This window comes from Erpetoichthys calabaricus, chromosome 2 (genome assembly GCF_900747795.2).
Source record: "Erpetoichthys calabaricus chromosome 2, fErpCal1.3, whole genome shotgun sequence".
Classification (NCBI taxonomy): Eukaryota; Metazoa; Chordata; class Cladistia; order Polypteriformes; family Polypteridae; genus Erpetoichthys; species Erpetoichthys calabaricus.
The window spans coordinates 341,067,705-341,089,177 of NC_041395.2; the positions used below are offsets into that span (position 1 = coordinate 341,067,705).

Here is a 21,473-nt window from a genome sequence, read left to right on the forward strand (position 1 = left end):
GTGTGTAAAGGATCAAAAACTTTGAGCAGAGACATCCATTAAATAGGATAGATAGCCAATCAAATGTGTGTAATGCATCACATGTCCCAGAGTTCACATGTAAAACTTCAATTTAAATAACTGTTTGTCTGAAGGACTGAAGAAGAAACAACAAGAAGAGGGATGACACAGAAGTTGACGTCTGAGACCAAGACACGTCAGGAAGAGAGAAAGAGAGAAGGCCAACTCATGCAACAGGCCACTTGCTAAATTAAAAGCCACCCAGGACAACATCCACCCTTGACAATGCAGATTTTCAGTAAGGATAATTTGGGATAATAATTAAGTCTGTCTTTTCCAGGTTGAATTTTAGATGGTGCTTCTTCATCCAGGTTGCAAAATCAGTGAGACATGCAGATTGTAGATGTGGTACTGTTAGATACTGTGTGGTCCTGTAGAGCAGTGGTCCCCAACTCTTTTGACAGCAAGGACCACTTTATTAGATGCAAATTTTTCCACGGACCGGTCGGGGGGGGGGGGGGGTTGGTGTTTTTTGGGTGTGTGTGTGGGGGGGGGGGGGGGGCAGTTTTATACACAAGTTACATAATATTAAAATTATTAGTAAGCAGTTCGCATACGTTTGCAACCCAAGATTTTTCTTCTTTTTTTGCATATAACAAAGACATATGCTTTGCATTTGCCATTCCAACAGATTGCACATCACAAACATTAACACTGTTATCGTTTTTTTTCATGTCTGCCGTTTCTATAGGAGGGTGACAATGAGTTAAATTCCAATGGATGTTTTTCAAATGTTGACAAGCAATAAGCAAAAGGTATCACTGAAAACCACAGAAAACAAAAACAGCAAAAAAAAAAAACAGTACGAGGAAAGTTCGAAGAAAGAATTTTTTTTACAATGTTTCTGTTTGGGGATCGTTGTGCAAACGTGCACATCTGAGCTGCGACCACAGATCTAACTGCTCTGTGGATGATTCATTCAGGCATTTCAAGGTCACTTCGTTGTAATGAAAGCATCTGCTGAATGTACTTCATAGTAACGCAATTTCTATAGACTCGTGTCATATTGGGAAACTATCGGGACCATAACAATACTTTGTTGTAATACTCTCTCCTCTCTCTGCGCCGCTGCAAAGCCCCGCCCGCCAAGCGTTCTGAAAAGTCTGAGTGAGTCTCCGTTGCCGGCAGTTCTCTCGCGGCCCGGCTGACGACGGCTGCGGCCCGGTAGTGGGTCGCGGACCGGTGGTTGGGGACCCCTGCTCTAGAGGGCACGACAGATATGGTGGTTGTCACACACATGCGAATGGGAGGCAGGTAAACGACTTTACTGAGGGAAATTCTGAGCCAGACCGGGATGTAGCACAGTGTGCTGACTCTTTTTCTCGCTTTTCTACAGACCGTTCACGGGAAATTCCTCCTGGTCCTGATGATGTCAAATCTGCTTCCGATCCCTTTGATGTCACTTCCGGATCCAAGCCAATGGATGAAGACCCTTCCAGTTCCGACCCCCTGATGCTATTTCCAATACTGGCCTTTAAAAGCCACCACCTTTCCCTTATCCCCTCAGTTCTATTCTGGACTCCAATCTGTACACATCAATACAAACCTTTAACTATTTTGCAGCCAGGGAATAAAATACAGGTGGCTGTCCCAAACCTTTTTGTGGCTTCTTTGATTTTGTGACACTGTGTATCATCAGCATAGCATGGATATGTATTATATAGTGCCTTTCATATCTATCTATCTATCTATCTATCTATCTATCTATCTATCTATCTATCTATCTATCTATCTATCTATCTATCTATCTATCTATCTATCTAATTAAATAGCACTGCTGCATTATCCACAATCAGGTTTTTTAATGCTCACTGAGATTGTGCTGTATAAGAATAATAGTTATACATTGATTAATAAACCCCAGGCTGATCCATTAAAGTAGATTCCACCCTCCAGTCTGCTTTGATTGAGGTCCTGTTACTTTTTGTAAGAACACCACTCTTAATTACACACCACTGAATAATCTCCACAATAAAGACCCCGTCCAGGAAATCCCTGCCATTTCCTTGTGCTGTGACCTCGTTCTTTACATGCAGCACCTGTGAAGGGTATAAAAGCAGGTGGTGAGAGGCGGCTGGGAACACAGGGTGAGAGCAATGGGGTTTGTCACGCTCTTGGTGTCCTGCTCCCTGCTGTCTTCTGCAGCCTTAGCATCGCACATGCAGGGCGGCATCATGACCTTCACTCCAAAAGGGAAGAACCCAGACGGGACTATCAGGGTAGAGTAGTCCATGCTATTTTGATGCCTGTCTGTCAGGGAACAGGCTGTCGGATATAAAATCAAAATACAAAATATGCAAACAGTTATGCAAAGATTGAAGGTTTTTTTACACTCTGCTCAAAGCAATGAGCACTTACTTTTATGCAGAATTTTTCACTAAATATTGTGATGTTTTTACTATCAACCTACTATATAGTGCCTTTTCTATCTATCTATCTATCTATCTATCTATCTATCTATCTATCTATCTATCTATCTATCTATCTATCTATCTATCTATCTATCTATCTATCTATTATACCGTGCCTTTGATAACTGTATCAGCATGAAGTGAAGTTTGCTGAATATCCATTATACAGTCATGCGCCTCATTTCATGTGTTCATCCTTTCATCACAGGTGGACTTCCGGTACAAAGAATCATTCCGGGCTTCTTGCCACCGGGAGTTTTTCTGGGGCTGCTACAATGGGAACTGCGGCTACACCAAAGAATTTAACTACGGGCAGATCGACAGTAGTCCAGTGGGCGACAGCTGGTGCCAGGCCGAGGGGTACATGTCAAGGAGTCTGTTCAGTGACAAGCCCTTTGACCTACGGTGAGTGAGCAATACGTAAGATAAAAATGCTCTTCTGGTCATGGGGAACGCTAAAGTGGATGGACCAGAATAATAAAACATGGAACAAGCACATTGTCTTTAGAAGTGAAGGGTGTAATATCATTATGAGATATATAAATGTTAAATGATTGTGGAAAAGTGATAAAGTAAGTTCAAATGTGGTCTTCATGAATACTGTACATGTTATCCAGAGCATGAGATACCTGACATTTATTTGTCTAAATGTTGAAATTTTGGACTATTGTTATTAACATTACTATCATCATTAATATTTTAAATGTGACAATGAAATGCATTATATAAAAAGACAGATATATAATGGAAGGCTCTACATAACACCAATATGCTGAACAATATTAGATAGATAGATAGATAGATAGATAGATAGATAGATAGATAGATAGATATAGATTGAAAGGCACTATATAATAGATAGAAAGAAAGGCACTAGATAGATAGATAGATAGATAGATAGATAGATAGATAGATAGATAGATAGATAGATAGATAGATAGATAGATAGATAGATAGATAGAAAGATAGATAGATAGATAGAAAGGTGCTACATAATAGATAGATAGATAGATAGATAGATAGATAGATAGATAGATAGATAGATAGATAGATAGATAGGCACTATATAATAGATAGATAGATAGATTGAAAGGCACTATATAATAGATAGATAGATAGATAGATAGATAGATAGATAGATAGATAGATAGATAGATAGATAGATAGATAGATAGATAGATAGATAGATAGATAGATAGATAGATAGAAAGGCACTATATACTAGATAGATTGAAAGGCACTATATAATAGATAGATAGATAGGCACTATATAATAGATAGATAGATAGATAGATAGATAGATAGATAGATAGATAGATAGATAGATAGATAGATAGATAGATAGATAGAAAGGCACTATATAATAGATAGATAGAAAGGCACTATATAATAGATAGATAGATGTGAAAGGCTGCGGTGGGTTGGCACCCTGCCCAGGATTGGTTCCCTGCCTTGTGCCCTGTGTTGGCTGGGATTGGCTCCGGCAGACCCCCGTGACCCTGTGTTCGGATTCAGCGGGTTGGAAAATGGATGGATGGATAGATGTGAAAGGCACTATATAATAGATAGATAGATAGATAGATAGATGTGAAAGGCACTATATAATACATAGATAGATTGAACCTCTAAACAGATCATTTGCTGGCATTGGTCTGCAGATGTCTTATGGGACGTTGCCTGTGTTGGCTGCTGTATATTATTTTATAAAGACAGGTGGCCCACAAGTACAAAGGTTTAGTGCTGGTGCTTCACGGATGCAGTGTCCTTGTTTCAAATCCTGCACACAGTCATTCACAGCGTAGATTTTGCACATTTGCCCTTTGACTGTTTGGCCCTTCCTTCCACATTCACAAACCTGTTTATGTTAAATCAAACGCTGCTTCTGAATTTGTGCTGGAGTGGGTGAGTGGGCGTTATAAGAGAGACTGGAGACCTGTCCAGATTACTCCGTCCTGTGCTCACTGCTGCTCAAACTGACTTTGGTCTTTGTGGTCCTGAATTGGATGAAGGAGGTTTGACTGATTCTGACTGCCAGATAATGACTACTGGTGAAAGGCATTGAAGGGTGAATTCAGCTGCAGTGATTGTTGTTACTGTGTTAAGAACTGTTGACCACTGAGGGGAGGTATTGATCAATGCAGTGAAGTGAGGGGTGGAGTGGTGGCCGTGTGATTAAAGATGCTTTGCTGACGATCAGATGGAAATGGCCGCACTTTGCTCTCGCCCTCCTCTGATATGATTTCTGTTCTCTTCTTCTGTCACTCTTAGATGAGGCATATTTATTATAACATTTTATGAGGGGGTTTCACCACATGTGATTGTTAGATATTCCGCTTTGCTGGCTGTCAATATGATGAATGAATTCACTCCGACTCTTTAATCTATTTGAATACATCCATTTCCCGAACAATAAAATGTTTGATGTTTTAAGAATCTCCTGTCCCAAGCTGTAAACTGGTCTGGCCATTTCTAGTCCCACAGCTTCTCCTTCTCGTCGCAAGTTATAAAGTAATCGGCTACAGCTTGAACCATAGCATGTCTTCCTTTCCGAAGCTGTAAACCAGTTTAGTCTTCATGGCCGTCCCTTCACAGGTGATGAAATCATCAATACAGCCTGAGGCATCTCCTGAATTCCTACTCAGATCAAAAAAATGGTACTGGGATTTAGGAAAACAGAACTGTCCGGGCAAGTGTCCAGTATTTAAGTTCATGTGTTGCTTTGTGTTGAACAAAATTGAATGAAAATATGGATCAAACCTATAGATTTTGCACACCACAACATCTGCTATGAACACAAAGTGGCCTTCCACTACATGTCAGGGCTCCTAATGGACTTTGACTGGCACCACACATGGACCTGGTTACAACCTTGGTAAGGGAAAATTTTGCACAAATGTTGGAAACTTTTTCTACACACAGAACGAGACAAACAGGGTGATCAGGAGAACATTAGGGACTTTCACATCTCAACTTGAGGTTATTTTACACAATCTAGGAGAACAGGATGGACAAGCACGTTAGGGTTAGGCTGAATGGCCGGTTCTCCTCTCAATTGTTCTGATGTTCCTAAAACATGAATGTGAAGTGTTTGTGGTTTTCTTTCTTGTTTCTTGTAGAGAAAGCAGTTGCTGTTGGGTCTACAATTCCTATGGGTACCCAGGTTGGCAGCTTTTGACTCACATAGACCTGGGTGTGAGGTCTGACACTGGGATTCCCAACAGATCTCCAGTTACAACACTCCCTCCACACATAAGGTGAGCTGGTGTTACAGTTAGTTGAAATTTCTGTACAATGGCATGGGTGGGACATGGGCACAGAAGCCATTAGAAACTGTCTAGCCATTCTTGTTCCCTGGTTTGATTCTTGAGCCTGAACGTCTCAGTGGAGATTGCAAGTTCTCCACATACAATTTATTTTTGTTTAGCCCAAAATCACATAAGAAGTGCCGCAATCGGCTTTAACAGGCCCTGCCTTTTGACAGCCCCCCAGCCTTGACTCTCTAAGAAGACAAGGAACAACCCCCCCCCCCCAAAAAAAAACCTAGTAGGGAAAAAATGGAAGAAACCTTGGGAAAGGCAGTTCAAAGGAAGACCCCTTTCCAGGTAGGCTGGGCATGCAGTGGGTGTCAAAAAGAAGGAGGTCAATACAATACAATACAATACACAGAACAGAACAGAAGTAATCCGCAATACAATATAAAAATAAAAATATTACAAGTATGGAGCAGAATTTAACAGTAGATGGCACATACAGTCATATGAAAAAGTTTGGGAACCCCTCTTAATTCTTTGGATTTTTGTTTCTCATTGGCTGAGCTTTCAAAGTAGCAACTTCCTTTTAATATCTGACATGCCTTATGGAAACAGTAGTATTTCAGCAGTGACATTAAGTTTATTGGATTAACAGAAAATATGCAACATGCATCATAACAAAATTAGACAGGTGCATAAATGTAGGCACCCCAACAGAAATATGACATCAATACTTAGTTGAGCCTCCTTTTGTAAATATAAGTCTCTAGACGCTGTCCTCCTATAGCCTCTGACGAGTGCTTGATTCTGGATGGAGGTATTGTTGACCATTGTTCATACAAAATCTCTCCAGTTCAGTTCAATTTGATGGACAGCCTGCTTCAAATCATCCCATAGATTTTCGATGATATTCAAGTCAGGGGACTGTGACGGCCATTCCAGAGCATTGTACTTCTCCCTCTGCATGAATGCCTTTGTAGATTTCGAACTGTGTTTTGGGTCATTGTCTTGTTGGACTATCCAACCCCTGCGTAACTTCAACTTTGTGACAGATGCTTGAACATTATCCTGACGAATTTGTTGATATTGGGTTGAATTCATCAGACTCTCAACTTTAACAAGGGCCCCAGTCCCTGAACTGGCCACACAGCCCCACAGCATGATGGAACCTCCACCAAATTTGACTGTAGGTAGCAGGTGTTTTTCTTGGAATGCAGTATTCTTTTTCCGCCATGCAAAGCGCTTTTTGTTCTGACCAAATAATTCAATTTTTGTCTCATCAGTCCAAAGCACTTTGTTCCAAAATGAATCTGGCTTGTCTTAATGAGCATTGACTTACAACAAGCGACTCTGTTTGTGCCGTGAGTGCAGAAAGGGCTTCTTTCTCATCACCCTGCCATATAGATGTTCTTTGTGCAAATTGCACTGAATTGTAGAAAGATGTACAGATACACCATCTGCAGCCAGATGTTCTTGCAGGTCTTTGGAGGTGATCTGTGGGTTGTCTGTCACCATTCTCACAATCCTGCTCATATGCCACTCCTGTATTTTTCTTGGCCTGCCAGACCTGCTGGGTTTAACAGCAACTGTGCCTGTGGACTTCCATTTCCTGATTCCATTCCTTACAGTTGAAACTGACATTTTAAACCTCTGAGATGTCTTTTTGTAGCCTTCCCCTAAACCAGGAGACTCAACAATCTTTGTTTTCAGATCTTTGGAGAGTTGCTTTGAGGATCCCATGCTGTCACTCTTCAGAGAAGAGTCAAAGGGAAGGAAGCACAACTTGTAATTGACTACCTTAAATACCCTTATATCTCATGATGGACACACCTGTCTATGAAGTTCAAGGCTTAACGAGCTCATCACACCAAGTAATCAGCACTGAGCAGTGACAGGCATTCAAATCAGCACAATGACAAGGGGACCCTCATTTTTGCACAGCCAGTTTTTCACATTTGATTTAATTTCATACAACTAAATACTGCGTCACTAAAAATCTTTGTTCAGAAAACACCGCAGTACTCAGATGTTCCTAGGAAATGAAAGACAGACCACTGTTATCTTTGCTGTTGAAAGGAGAGTCAATTATTATGCAGGCTGAGAGGGGTTCCCAAACATTTTCATATGTAATAGGTCTGAGGACATGTGATGACTCATCTATCTATCTATCTATCTATCTATCTATCTATCTATCTATCTATCTATCTATCTATCTATCTATCTATCTATCTATCTATCTATCTATCTATCTATCTATCTATCTATCTATCTATCTATCTATCTATCTATCTATCATATAGTCCCTTTCACATCTATCTATCTATCTATCTATCTATCTATCTATCTATCTATCTATCTATCTATCTATCTATCTATCTATCTATCTATCTATCTATCTATCTCTATCTATCTATCTATCTATCTATCTATCTATCTATCTATCTATAATAAGCCTGTTCTTGGATTAAGAAAGTCTTCAGACCCCTTCACTGCACATTTTACTGTATTGTAGATTTAATTTTAAATGTATACATTTCCAATTTTCATCCATCTCGCTACACTCAATAACCTAAAATAACAAAGTGAAAACATGTTTTCAACAACAACAACAACAACAACAACAACAACATTTATTTATATAGCACATTTTCATACAAAAAGTAGCTCAAAGTGCTTTACATAATGAAGAAAAGAAGAATAAAAGACAAATAAGAAATTAAAATAAGACAACCTTAGTTAACATAAAAAGGAGTAAGGTCCGATGGCCAGGGTGGACAGAAAAAACAAAAAAAAACTCCAGAAGGCTGGAGAAAAAAATAAAATCTGTAGGGGTTCCAGGCCACGAGACCGCCCAGTCCCCTTTGGGCATTTTCAGAAATGTTTACAAATGTATTAAAAATCAAACACTAACATCTCTCATTGCTTTAAGTATTCAGACCCTTTGACAGAAATGTCAACTTTCAGAGTTCTTCATAAGTCTCTACAAGTTTTGCACACCTGGATTTGGGCAGTTTATCCCATTCTTCTCCTTAAGCTCCAATAGACTGGATGGTAAGCACCTGTAAATTGCCATCTTCAGGTCTCTCCAAATGTCTTATGGAGTTTAAGTTTTAAGTTTTAAGGGCTTTAGTTAGGCCACACAAAGGCACTCAGCACTTGTCCTGAAGCTGTTCCAGTGTTGTCAAAGCTGATTGCTTTGGGTCAAAGTTGTGGTGAAAGCTAAACTGTGCACTCTGGATAGGCAACTGAAGATTAAAATAATGTCATCCACTCTGCCAAATCTATGACATGTAGTTTGATTGACAGTTTGGTGTAAAAGGTGTGAACGCGTGGATGTAACCAGGCTTGTGCTGACAGTGGACTGGTGTGTGAATGTTTTCTTGGCATGGGATTCCTAATACCATTTTAGTGTCACATCATACTTAATCCTTTTCCAAGTGGATAACGTGCCATGTCAAAAGCAGGCATCATCTCAACTTAAATACAACAATGAAATCAGTTTCTTCATTCTGAGATATGGTCAAAACAATGTGTTTTTAAATATTTCCTCCCATAATCCCCAGGGTTCCTCAGAATTGTCCCACAACCTACAAGTTGATGGCCCATGACCCGGATGGCGATTATGTAAAGTGCCGATATGGACATTCTTACAATTACGAATGCTACACCTGTGCTCAACACTCTGGCTTCACAATAAATGAGGTAAGGTGCTATAAGCAACAAGAAATAAACACCACCCCCCCAATTTAGGCAAATAAGATAAGAAAACAGTAAAAGACTTGCAATCGTACATAACATGCTCCTTGCACCTCATTCATCATCTTTCCACTCTGAACTGACTGTATAGCGTCTAGTAATTTTGAATGTCTGAGGTTTATCCAGTTCCTTTGCAGTGAGAGTATCTAGCTGTGGTATCTGTAATGTATCAAACAACACATTCAACATGTTTTGTCTTCTTTAAACTGAGTAGAATATAAGGGCTTACAGTAGTCTCTAAATGTGTGCATTATATTTCTATGGTCAATGATTCTGCTTCCTTCTGTGTTGGTAATTACTGGTATGGCATTGCAAACTTCCTGCTTGTGGATTTATTGAACTAAGATTTCTCTGTGTTCATAGTAATAATGTCACGATTTAAATAGGAGTTGTTCTGTTTCTTTTATTGTCAGGAAATTGAGTTCTGATTACAAAACCTGTTTTCTCCGGTAAAGTGCCTCACTTGGAGAACCTGCTGTGTTCTCGATCTATTCTAGTAATTTCATTTAATTAACTCTGATGCCTTCTTGGTTTTCCGATTTATTTTTGTGGGAGAGATATGCAATACTTTGTCCTCTTAAAAATGCCTTCAGAGTTTCCCAGTGTATTCCTGCAGAGATGTATTTGTCTTTAGAAAAAAATGAATTTGCTTGGATTTAAATTCTGTGAGGGGCGGCACGGTGGTGCAGTGGTGCAGTGGTAGTGCTGCTGCCTCGCAGTTAGCAGACCTAGGTTTGTTTTCCAGGTGCTCCCTGCATGGAGTTTGTATGTCCTCCCACAGTCCAAAGATTAGGTGAATTGGCGATCCTCAATTGTCCCTAGTGTGTGCTTGGTGTGTGTATGTGTGTGTGTGTGTGTGTGTGTGTGTGCCCTGCCTGGGATTTGTTCCTGCCTTGTGCCCTGTGCTGGCTGGGACTGGCTCCAGGGGCCTCATGTATAAACGGTGCGTACGCACAGAAATGTTGCGTACGAACCTTTCCACGCTCAAATCGCGATGTATAAAACCTAAACTTGGCGTAAAGCCACGCACATTTCCACGGTAACTCATTCCTTGGCGTACGCAATTTCTCCCCTTGGTTTTGCAGACTGGCGGCACCCAGCGTCAAAGCAGTGCTACTGTTCCTGTGTGACCACCCTTTCTTTCTTAGATCCACATCCACGGCGGCGGCTTTATCAAATACACTGAAATTAACCGCATATCGTTCATAAATTTAATGCATCTGATTGTAATTAACCTGTAACAATATAATGGTCCACAGAATGGTCAAACTACTGTTCCCGTGTGGTCATCCTTTCTTTCTTAGCTCCACATTCCTGACGCGGCTTTATAAATACACTGAAATTAACTGCATATTGTTTATTAGTGTAATGCATCTGATTGTAATTAACCTGTAGCAATATAATGGGCCAGGGAATAGCCATAGTATTCCAAATACCATAACTGCTTTAGCGTTTTTACGTTTACTGCATCTTGTTCTTCTTTTTGCTGTTCCCGTTAAGGGTTGCCACTGCGGATCATCTTTTTCCATATTACTCTCACTGCACCACTCGGAGTATTTATATCACTGTATCTGAGTGTGAATCACAGCAGCAGATGATCGGAAAGAGAATTATCGGTATACAGTTTCAAGTACATACTGTACCTCAACCACGGCAAAAAGCGTCAAAGCCTTTCCTGTACGGACCTCGCGTTTCAGAAACAGTTTCATCCCAATAACTCTAAACGCACTCAATCAGTCCATCAAGTGCTCCTTGTAGAACTGTTTGTACTTATAAGTACAATCACTTCACTGTAAACTTGCACTACAGTTATAATATTGCACAACCTGCGCTACTTTATAAAGCGCGTATGATGACAATATCATTTTTAAGATGAAATGCAGCAAAATATGTTGCTTATAGTATACAGGTAAAACTTTAACTTCATTTAAATAATCTGTATTGTTAATAATTAAACATGTGAGGACACGGTGCCGCAGCGTATAGTTCAAGGATAGCTCCTGCCTTGCGCTGTATTCTTGCTGGTGCTGACGCGACACTGGAAGGATAGACGAATAGAATAATTAAACACGTACTACGAAGATATTTCAATGTTCCTTAAAAGTTTTGAAGAATCGGCGTTCTAAGCTTACAAATGGCTTAACGTCTATTACAGAGCTGATTGTGTGGCGATTGGAGAAAGAAAAGTATGGACAAGAATTGGAGGTTAGTACGTTTGAAAGAGACAGTACTTCTGTAATAAATTATTTCATCGAAGGTCGCACATGGCACCGCAAGCCTCTTGCGTGAGATATGAACAATCACTGCGCCACCGTGTTCCCATGTTTAATAACACGCTTTCATTCCTATCATCATGAAAATGATATCACGTATACATCTCAGTATTTTAATTATTCAGAGAGCTGTAATATCTCGAATGTAATGCATTCTGTGTCCTGTCGGAGAAAGAGAAAGAACGGAAGCACGTAGTGATTCACACACATAGAGCACATAGAAGATCAAATACAGAACAAAGACTTTAACATGCTACTTGAGAAACTAGTAAAATAAACGATTTTAAGATGAAGTTTATGATGCTCTACTTTAATGGCAAAATAAACTACGTGATTAAAGTGGAAATTTCGAGATTAAAGTTGACATTTCGTGCTTTTTTCCCACTGTGTGCCTATGTTTTTTGTTTGTACACTAATAAGCTTTCATATGACACTCAGACGGTGGGCTACGACTCGCCTTTTCACAGCGACTTTGATATGTGATTTCTTTTTTATTTCGGGCACTGTGCGACTTTGTGAATTTGATCTTTCGAGTTTTTCCGACACTCTGTCACTCGATCAACTTTCTTTTGTTGATTATAACACTGTTTAAACCAACAAATAGTACATTTTTCCTTTGCCTCCACTTGGTATTCGCTGAAATTCTTATATTTTCCCCTGTGCTTTTCCCATTGTCTTTTCACAGAAGGCTATTTATATTGATTTGCATATTCAAAGAGGCGTAATTCTGGGAGGAGTTGGGGCGGGACAGAAGGCGCGTGCATGTGCGTTACTTTTCACGCAAATCGGGATTTATGTAGTGGAAGAACGTGAAAGTATGCGTGCGCACAGATTCTTGCATCTGGATTTTTCTGTGCGTACGCACAATCCCGCTTTTGTGCTTACGCCATGTTATAGTGTGAGTTCTACGCACGGCGTTATACATGAGGCCCCAGGAGACCCCCATGACCCTGTGTTAGGATATAGCAGGTTGGATGATGACTGACTGCCTGATGACTGATAAATTCTGTGAAGATCTCATCAGCTAATAACACAGGGGTTAAGACGCCACATAAGAGATGAGAATTTGGGGCATTATGATTTCAGCTCCATCATCAGAGGGGCGTGGTCAGAGATATCAATAGTGTTGTACTTGCAAGATTTGATCATAGGCAGAAAATGGTCTCTCTATTATAAAAAAATAAATCTTGGAAGGAGACAAGACGTGATTTTCTCTGAGAGACACTTACACGTCCCACGAGATGAGGGGCGGTACACATGCAGAGCAGGATAGAGATAATGGAATGTACAAAAATTGGAAAGTCTCAGAAAGAGGATAGGAAAGATCACATCAGCGCAAACAAACGGAAATTATAAATCGGTGAAATAATGGAACAGCGAAAAGAGATCGAATATATTGTTTGGATTTAAACTTTAAGTCGGAGACTTGTAGATTGTCTAATTTGTGTTGCCAGCGAGAATTAAAAGATTCCAAAAACGTTGGCACGCGGTATGAAGTCCCATGAGACGGAGACTTTTAACATGAGATTCTTTCAAGTCACGCTATACTTACAACCATTTTCAAACAAGACCACGGTCATCTAACCTCAGTCATGTGTGAATGCTTTTGGCCAACACACTTCCTGCGCTCTCAGCTATTATAAATTTTATAGGGACAATAATTTTATACGTTCTAGATGACACGTCAACAACTAAGCGAAGAAGAAAGAGCAAGGATGAACATTCGAAAAAGTCATTTTATTTATTAGAGAGAAAGAAACAATATTCACTCACAGGCAGTTATGCGTTGCGTTGTCACGATGAAAGTCCAAACACGAAATCAAAATTCAATGCGATTTTGAAGAAAAGTTAATTCCAAATATTGTTTTTACTAAAGTTTTAAAGTAAAAGTGAAAATAATGCATATGTAACAATTCCCATGAAAATAACAATCTCTTTAAATTGTATATCCGGTTAACCAAACCCGGGGGTGGGTGAGCGAAGCAAACATGGGGCAGAGCCCCCTAGTTATCTATAAAGAAATAATCAGTTCTTGATTAACAATGATGTACTGATGAGAAAAAGGAATATGCTCTTGAGTCTGGATTTAGAAATGTGATCTGATATGATTTTTTTGTGCGTACGCACATTTCCATTTTTGTCCGTACACCATGTTTTAGTGTAAATTCTACGCACAGCGTTATACATGAGGCCCCAGGTGATTTAATAACATTGGGCAAGTCAATAGGTGGATAATTAGGGCAGGACTCAATTAAGTCATCTGCACCAAATTAAAGAAGACAAGTCGAGTTTAACAAAAAAAGTCGTAACATCACTGTCTTAAAACTGTCTTACCTTTAATCTTTGCCTTAATTCTTCAGTCACACAACACTCCTAATCCCTTCTTCCAATTGTTCCATTCACACCGTGCTCTGTGGATTATCTCTACATCTAATTCTCCATCTTGGGCCACCACTGATCCTATCTATTTAAACTCATCCACTCCTTTCAAGAGCTCTCCCTGCAGACTAACATCTGAATCCTGATCATCATTAAACCTCAGATACTCTGTGTTCTTCGTCCTCTATATTCTTAATCTTTTCTCTTCCAAAGCCCTTCTTCATCTTCCTTTCCAGTTTCTCTTTTCTGGTGCTACCTAACACAATGTCATCAGCACAAACCCTGCACCAGGACGATTGGTCTATTATCCCATAACTCAGCTCATCCATAACCAGATCAAAGAGGTAAGGGCTTCAAGAAGATCCTTAGGGCAGACCTCCTCTAACTGGGATTTTGTATGTTACCCCAACACTGCTTTTAAGTTCTCACTGCCTCATACATATCTTGGATAATCTGCACATATTTTTGTAGTCCTCCTTTCTCTCTCATGCACTTCCAGACCTTTGACGAGTCACTCTATCAATATTCAATATTCAATTCTTTATTGTCATGTGTACAAATACAAGTACCATGTACAATGAAATGCTTGTTTGCATGTGCCCCTACAGACAGTGAACATAGACAAAAAAACACACAATAAATAAATGAATATACTGTAAATAAGTAAATAAATAAAACCAGAATCCTAGGAATAAATAGAGACAGTGGCAGAAGTATATGTGCAGGTAGTAGTGGAGGTGACACAAGGTTACTGATTGTTCACGAGTCTGATTGCAGTTGGGTAGAAACTGTTCCTGAACCTGGAAGTGCTCGTCCGAATGGACTTTAGTTGCTTCCCAGATGGGAGGAGGGTGAAAGTGACAGTACAGGGTGGCTGGGGACCCGCCTGATACGGTTCACTTTCTTGAGACAGCGTGTAGTATGGATGCTGGGAGCTGTGTGCCCGTGATCTGCTATGCTGTATTCACCACATGCTGCAGAGCTCTGCAGTCCTGAATTGACCAGTTGCTGTACCAGGATGTGATGCATCCTGTCAGGATGGATTCCACAGTACACCTGTAGAATCTGCACAGGGTTGTGGGGGACATCTGGGCCTTACTCAGTCTCCTGAAGAAGTAGAGGCGTTTTTGGGCTTTCTTGACTACTACCGCAGTGTGACTTGACCATTTAAGGTTATCAGCGAGGGTGACTCCGAGGAACCTAAAGCTGCTGACCTGCTCCACAGCCTCACCTCCGATGTAGATGGGACTGTGCTCTGTTGCCTGTTTGCGGAAATCCACAATCATCTCCTTAGTTTTGCTAACGTTGAGGGTGAGCCTTCATAAGCCTTCTCCAAATTTATAAACACCATATGCAGTCCTTTCTCGTTTTCTCGATGCTTCTCTATCAGTTCCTTCCTTGTGGTGGTCTCATCCTTAAGCCTTCCCTCTATTACCCTTTCCCAAATTATGTGTGACAACGATTTTTTCTCTGTATAGTCTTCAAATTTTTGAAAATTCTCCTTGCCCTTAAAAATGGGTGCAATCACCTCCTCTGGTATTGTCTCTTGTTCATAGATCCTCTTCATGAGATCCCACAACACATCTACTCCCTCTTCTTTTAAACCCCTCCACACCTCTGCTGGTATTTCATCCGGTCTTGTTGCCTTTCCATTTTTCATTCTTTTCAGTGCCTCTTTTACTTCTTCCCTCATTACTCTAGGTACTCGCACCTACATTTGGGACTCCATCCCTAAATACTATCCTTGTATTTTTACAATTTTTTTATCTCCTGATTCCAATATTAAAAACAGACCCTTGAAGCCACTATTGTGAAATTCCCCTTGGGATTAATAAAGTATCTATCTATCTATCTATCTATCTATCTATCTATCTATCTATCTATCTATCTATCTATCTATCTATCTATCTATCTATCTATCTATCTATCTATCTATCTATCTATCTATCTACCAACATGTCCTGCTACAACAGTGTGTTGCTTTCTGCAGACCTGAGACAGATTCCAGAGTATAATTTTTCTCAGAAGAAATATCATATAGTAGATGATCCTCTTGCCACAGCTCAACCAGATTGTCCTCTTTCTCATTTGTCATCATATACAGTATTTTGCAGCCATGGTTACCAAAGCATAAATACAGAGCCACTTTCTGAAGGGTCAGTGGGGGCTGAAAACCATAATTGACTTGCATGATCTCTCACATCTGATAAATTTCAAGGTGACAGTGCCTGAATTATTTTGACATGTCTAAAAAACCTTAAGGAGCCCCATAAGTAACTCAGTTCGAGTTGTCACATGTAAGTATGTGGACGCTTGAGGGCGCTGTTGCCTCGTGAAACCCAACAGATTGATGCAGACACTCGTTTAAAAGCACACAGAAGTATTTTAATTTTCTTCTTCTAAGTGCCCCAAAGCACCTCCAACACCATAAATCAATAATCACAATAACAATACACTACAATGAACCAATCCTCCACTCCCAGCAGCTCCGTCACACTCCCTCCCAACTCTGGCTTAGCTTGCTGGGTCTGCACTAGTCCTTTAAATAGTCTGTGCTCCTGTCCTTCAGTCCATAGCACTTCCAGGTGAGATGAAGCCTTATATTTTTCTTCAGCCCGGAAGTACTTCTGTTCTTCCATCCCCGTGACTTAGGAGTACTTCCGGGCTATAGGGAAAATAAAAATCCCTGCGTCTCCCTGTAGCATCACCCGATGGCACCCATGGCACCCAGCAGGGCTGTGAAGTCGAACTCCATCTCCCATGATGCCCTGCGGGAATCCGGGGCACCTCCACGCTGCAAGGAGGACTCCATCTAGCGGCCTGGATGCGTTGGCCGGGATAAGCTGCTGGCCGCCTCTCACACACATTAGAACATTAGAACACTCTAGACGAGAACAGGCCATTCAGCCCAGTAAAGCTTGCCAGTCCTATCCACTTATTTCTTCCAAAAAAATCATCAAGTCGAGTTTTGAAAGTCCCTAAAATCTTATTGTCTACCACACTACTTGGTTGCTTATTCCAAGTGTATATTGTTCTTTGTGTAAAGAAAAACTTCCTAATGTTTGTGTGAAATTTACCCTTAACAAGTTTCCAAATGTCCCCCCATGTTCTTGAACTCATTTTAAAATAACAGTCTCGATGCACTAGACTAATTCCCTTCATAATTTTAAACACTTCAATCATATCACCTCTTAATCTTTAAAGTAAAGGCTCCGCTCTTTTAATCTTTCCTCATAATTCAACCCCTGTAGCCCTAGAATCAGCTTAATCGCTCTTCTCTGGACCTTCTCTAGTGCTGCTATGTCCTTTTTGTAGCCAGGAGACCAAAACTGCACACAGGACTCCAGATGAGGCCTCACCAGTGTGTTATAAAGGTTGAGCAGAACCTCCTGTGACTTGTACTCCACACATCAAGGCGCTATATAACCTGACATTCTGTTAGCCTTCTTAATGACTTCTGAACACTGTCGGGAAATCGATAGCTTAGAGTCCACTATGACTCCTAAATCCTTCTCATAAGGTGGACTCTCGATTTTCCGACCGCCCATTGTGTATTCAAACCTCACATTTTTACTTCCTATGTGTAATTCTTTACATTTACTGACATTAAATTTCATCTGCCACAAATCTGCCCAAGCCTGTATTCTATCCAAGTCCTTCTGTGATGATATAACAGATTCCAAATTATCTGCTAATCCACCTTTCTTGATATCATCTGCAAACTTAACCAGCTTGTTACTTATATTCCTATCTAAATCATTTCTATATATTAAAAATAGCAGTGGCCGTAGCACTGACTCCTGTGGAACACCACTCTTAACATCGGCCAATTCTGATGAGGTTCCTCGAACCATCACCCTCTGCTTCCTGTGTCTGAGCCAATTCTGCACACACTCCCACTTCTTTTCATTTGATCCCCAACCTCTCATGTGGCACCTAATTAAATGCTTTCTGACATATCTCATACCTTGTGAATAGCAACATTACGACCTCCAATAATTTTCTTGTTTTGTGCCAATTTGAAACCTGCTCAAGAGTTCACAACTCCTGTGTAAATTATAACATTTATTGAGCACATCTGTCTCATTTAAAATTGTCCAAAATGTTTCCAGGGCAAGATCTAATCTGCGAACGTTGCAATCGAGCTCCAGACTCACTGGGCCACATGTTTTGGGCCTGCACCAAATTAACATCATTCTGGGCCAAACGTTTTAAATGCCTATCAGACAGCCTTGGTGTCACAATTCCTCCTAATCCATTAACAGCTGTGTTTGGTGTACTCACAGAGGGGCTTAAAGTAAGGAGAAGGACAAACAAACTATAATTGCCTGAACTTCACTATTAGCACTTAGACTTATTTTGCTCAAGTGGAAGCATCCTAACCTACCTCTGTTAAGTCACTGGGTAACTGATGTTATATACTATTTGAAATTGGAAAAAAAATCTACCTATCTTGGTATCATCAGCAAACTTAGCTGAACTATTATATTCAGGCTGGTTAAGTTGCATAGTACAGTATATCAGTTAGGTCAGGTTAGGGAGTATGCACTGGTAAAGCATGTTCCCGTACCCACCACATGATGAAACAGCTTGGGATTCCAGTTGGCAACCTCCCAGGCAGACACGCAGTCTGGTCCCACCCTCCGGAAATGACCATCTATCTGCCGCAGCCAGGTGTTATGTGGACATCCCCTTGGCCTGGTCCTGCTACTCAGGTTCTCAACAATGAGGATCGTGAGAGCTGAATCACCCTCAGGGAATCACGCCACATGGCTGTAGTGCCATAACTGACACTCCTTCACAATGCAGGTAATCTGCCTCATTCAGAACTCTGTGAACAACCACTGTGTCTACATAGTATATCACCCCAAAATCAATAAAAGCACTCAATAGATGTTGTTGTGGTTGTGACACAGACTAACAAGCTAATTTGTTTGTTTTTCTTCCAGAATTCATGTGAATTGACCTATTATGGTGGACAGGGAGGGCTCTTCATGTTTGAACTTGTCATGGAGGATTTCAGCAAGTGGTACATCAGATTACAATATAACGATGGCTCTTCTTCTTACAAAATGCCCTTAAGCTCTGTGAGGATTCGGCGAGCTACAACCAATAGCACCAGCTCATCCAACTCCACTTATCCTTCATTGTCCAATGTCACTTCTACAGTCAGTTACTCATGGTGGAATGTAATATCCTCAACAACCCTTCAACCAAGAACATCCATTTCCAATAGCTACCAGCAAAACATCTCAATATCTTCTTCTACAGCAGCCCCGAACAATTGGTGGCCATGGCTTAATGGTGGATACTCAACAAACACACCCCCCACAACTCAGTCAGCAGGTTCTGGGCCCACTGACTCATTGAGCAGAATACCTATCCAGTTTATCTTAGAAGGTCAGTCTTTTTTTAACTAATTCTATTACTTCTTTAGTTATTTAGATGTGCAATAAATCGAAACGATAAAAATGGTGATACACAAGTATCATGAGGGTCTTGTAGTTTGCATGAAGGTGGACCTGGGTCCTCATAGGGTGAGTTAAACTGGAGATCAAAGGAAATGTCTCTGGGAAAGAGAGTAGCAGACACAATACATACAAAACTTAGCTATATGTTAGCGGTTTTCCACAAGTTACCGATAAAAAAGGAAGAAACTTGAAGATGGCGGCACAATAGCTGAAGACACCATCAGAGAGTAGGTGGACAAGTTTCATCTATTGCTATCTTTTCAAGACCTGAAGTTGGGTGTTGATGTTAGGTGACACTTAGATTTAACCACTAGACCAACAGACCACAATTTTCTGTGGACTGGGCCGGCTTGTCTGCTACTATGCTGTGATTCTCCTTTAGTAAATGCCAGTCCAACTCAGATAGTGTTCCTCAACCTTTTTGGTGTCGTGGCCCTCATTATCCCAAGTAAGTGTCTTTGTGACTCACCTGGTTGGGTGTGGTGGGGGGGGGGGGGTCCTCCTTGGTGAACTGAGCGTGACGTGATCATCAGAGCGTAGAGGAGGTTTCCTTCTTGGCGAATAGAGTGTGATCATCAAAACATCGATATCGAGCACAATCATTGTGACCCTTGTAACAAAAAGGCGCTATACGGGCGCGACCCGACACAGACAGACACGGGAGGTACATTTATAAAAGAAATAAACTTTTATTTTCTTCATCTGTGGGCTACGTCTTCCCCGTACCCACAGACACAACACAGTCCCACACTAAGCACAAGCGCAAACTCAAATAAACACAAATCAAATCTCTCTTCTTTATCTCCTCCACTCCTCTCCGGCAAGCTTAGTCCCTCTCCTCCCGACTCTGGCTCCCGGAGAAGTGTCTGCTGGCTCCCTTTATAGCCCACTTGGAAGCGCTCCAGGTGGTTGATGACTTGCATCCGGCAGAACTTCCAGGTGTGGCAGAAGAACCACCCATATGCTCTCAGGAGGCCGTTCAGCTCCCCCTGGTGGAGTCCTGAAATTCCATGCTTGTGGCCCGGATGAAACCAAGGGGGGCTGCCACCAAGAATTCCTGGGAAGATGTCATGCTGCCCATGATTGTTCCCCCGGATCATGTACAGAAGGGGCGTCCAATCCAGGCATGGGCCTCAGCAGTCATTTGATTTTACTTGCCTAAATCAAGAAGTAAAGGCAATTTGAAAATTACATAGTATGTTACTGCAACAGATGGTAGCTGACGCAGCACAATATGTTTGTGATGGCTTGTGGGTAGTTTCAACACATGCAGCGCAATGCTCTACTGTTAGTCTATTTGAAGCCAAGAGTCAAATGAACATGGATGCTCCCCAGTGGGATTGCACCATTGTTGAAGAACATGCTGCAGTGAGATTTCTTTGGGAAGGGGGATTGGAATCTACTGAAATGTTGGCTCAGTATGGAGGTGAAAATAGCAGGACTCAACGAAAACTTGATGAATGGCAAGAAAGGTTTAATGTGGGAAGAACAAGAGTAACTGATGAAGCTCGATCTGGTTGGCCACCAACATCGGGCACACAAGCTCAGATCGACATGCCGAATGCCTTCATCTGAGAAGACCAGAAGATTACGTTGTCCCACTGTTGCTACACATTTGGATATTGGCCATGGATCTACACATGCAAGATGAGTGCCCACACAGCTTACTGATCACAAGCCAACATCCTATGCTGAATTTCAACAGGCTTGACTCCCTCCGCCCAACGAAATCTCACTATGGCGCGTTGTTCAACAATGGTGCAATCCTGCAGTGGATCGTCCAAGTTCATTTGACCTTGGCTACAAGTAGACTAACAGCAGAGCGCTGTGCTGTGCGTGTTTGAACAATCCCCAAGTCATCACCAGCGTGTT

General features: G+C 41.1%; 1 protein-coding gene across 1 annotated transcript in view; it reads left to right on the plus strand.

The window, feature by feature from the left end:
- The first annotated feature begins 2,135 nt into the window (after positions 1-2,135).
- Positions 2,136-21,473, plus strand: part of LOC127526759 (uncharacterized) — an 83,071-nt gene continuing 63,733 nt past the window's right edge. Inside the window, exons 1-5 of the mRNA XM_051923456.1 lie at positions 2,136-2,279; positions 2,680-2,876; positions 5,588-5,725; positions 9,286-9,424; positions 19,080-19,530. Of these exons, the coding sequence (XP_051779416.1) occupies positions 2,157-2,279; positions 2,680-2,876; positions 5,588-5,725; positions 9,286-9,424; positions 19,080-19,530 (1,048 nt within the window). The 5' untranslated portion in view covers positions 2,136-2,156. The remainder of the gene's footprint in view (positions 2,280-2,679; positions 2,877-5,587; positions 5,726-9,285; positions 9,425-19,079; positions 19,531-21,473) is intronic.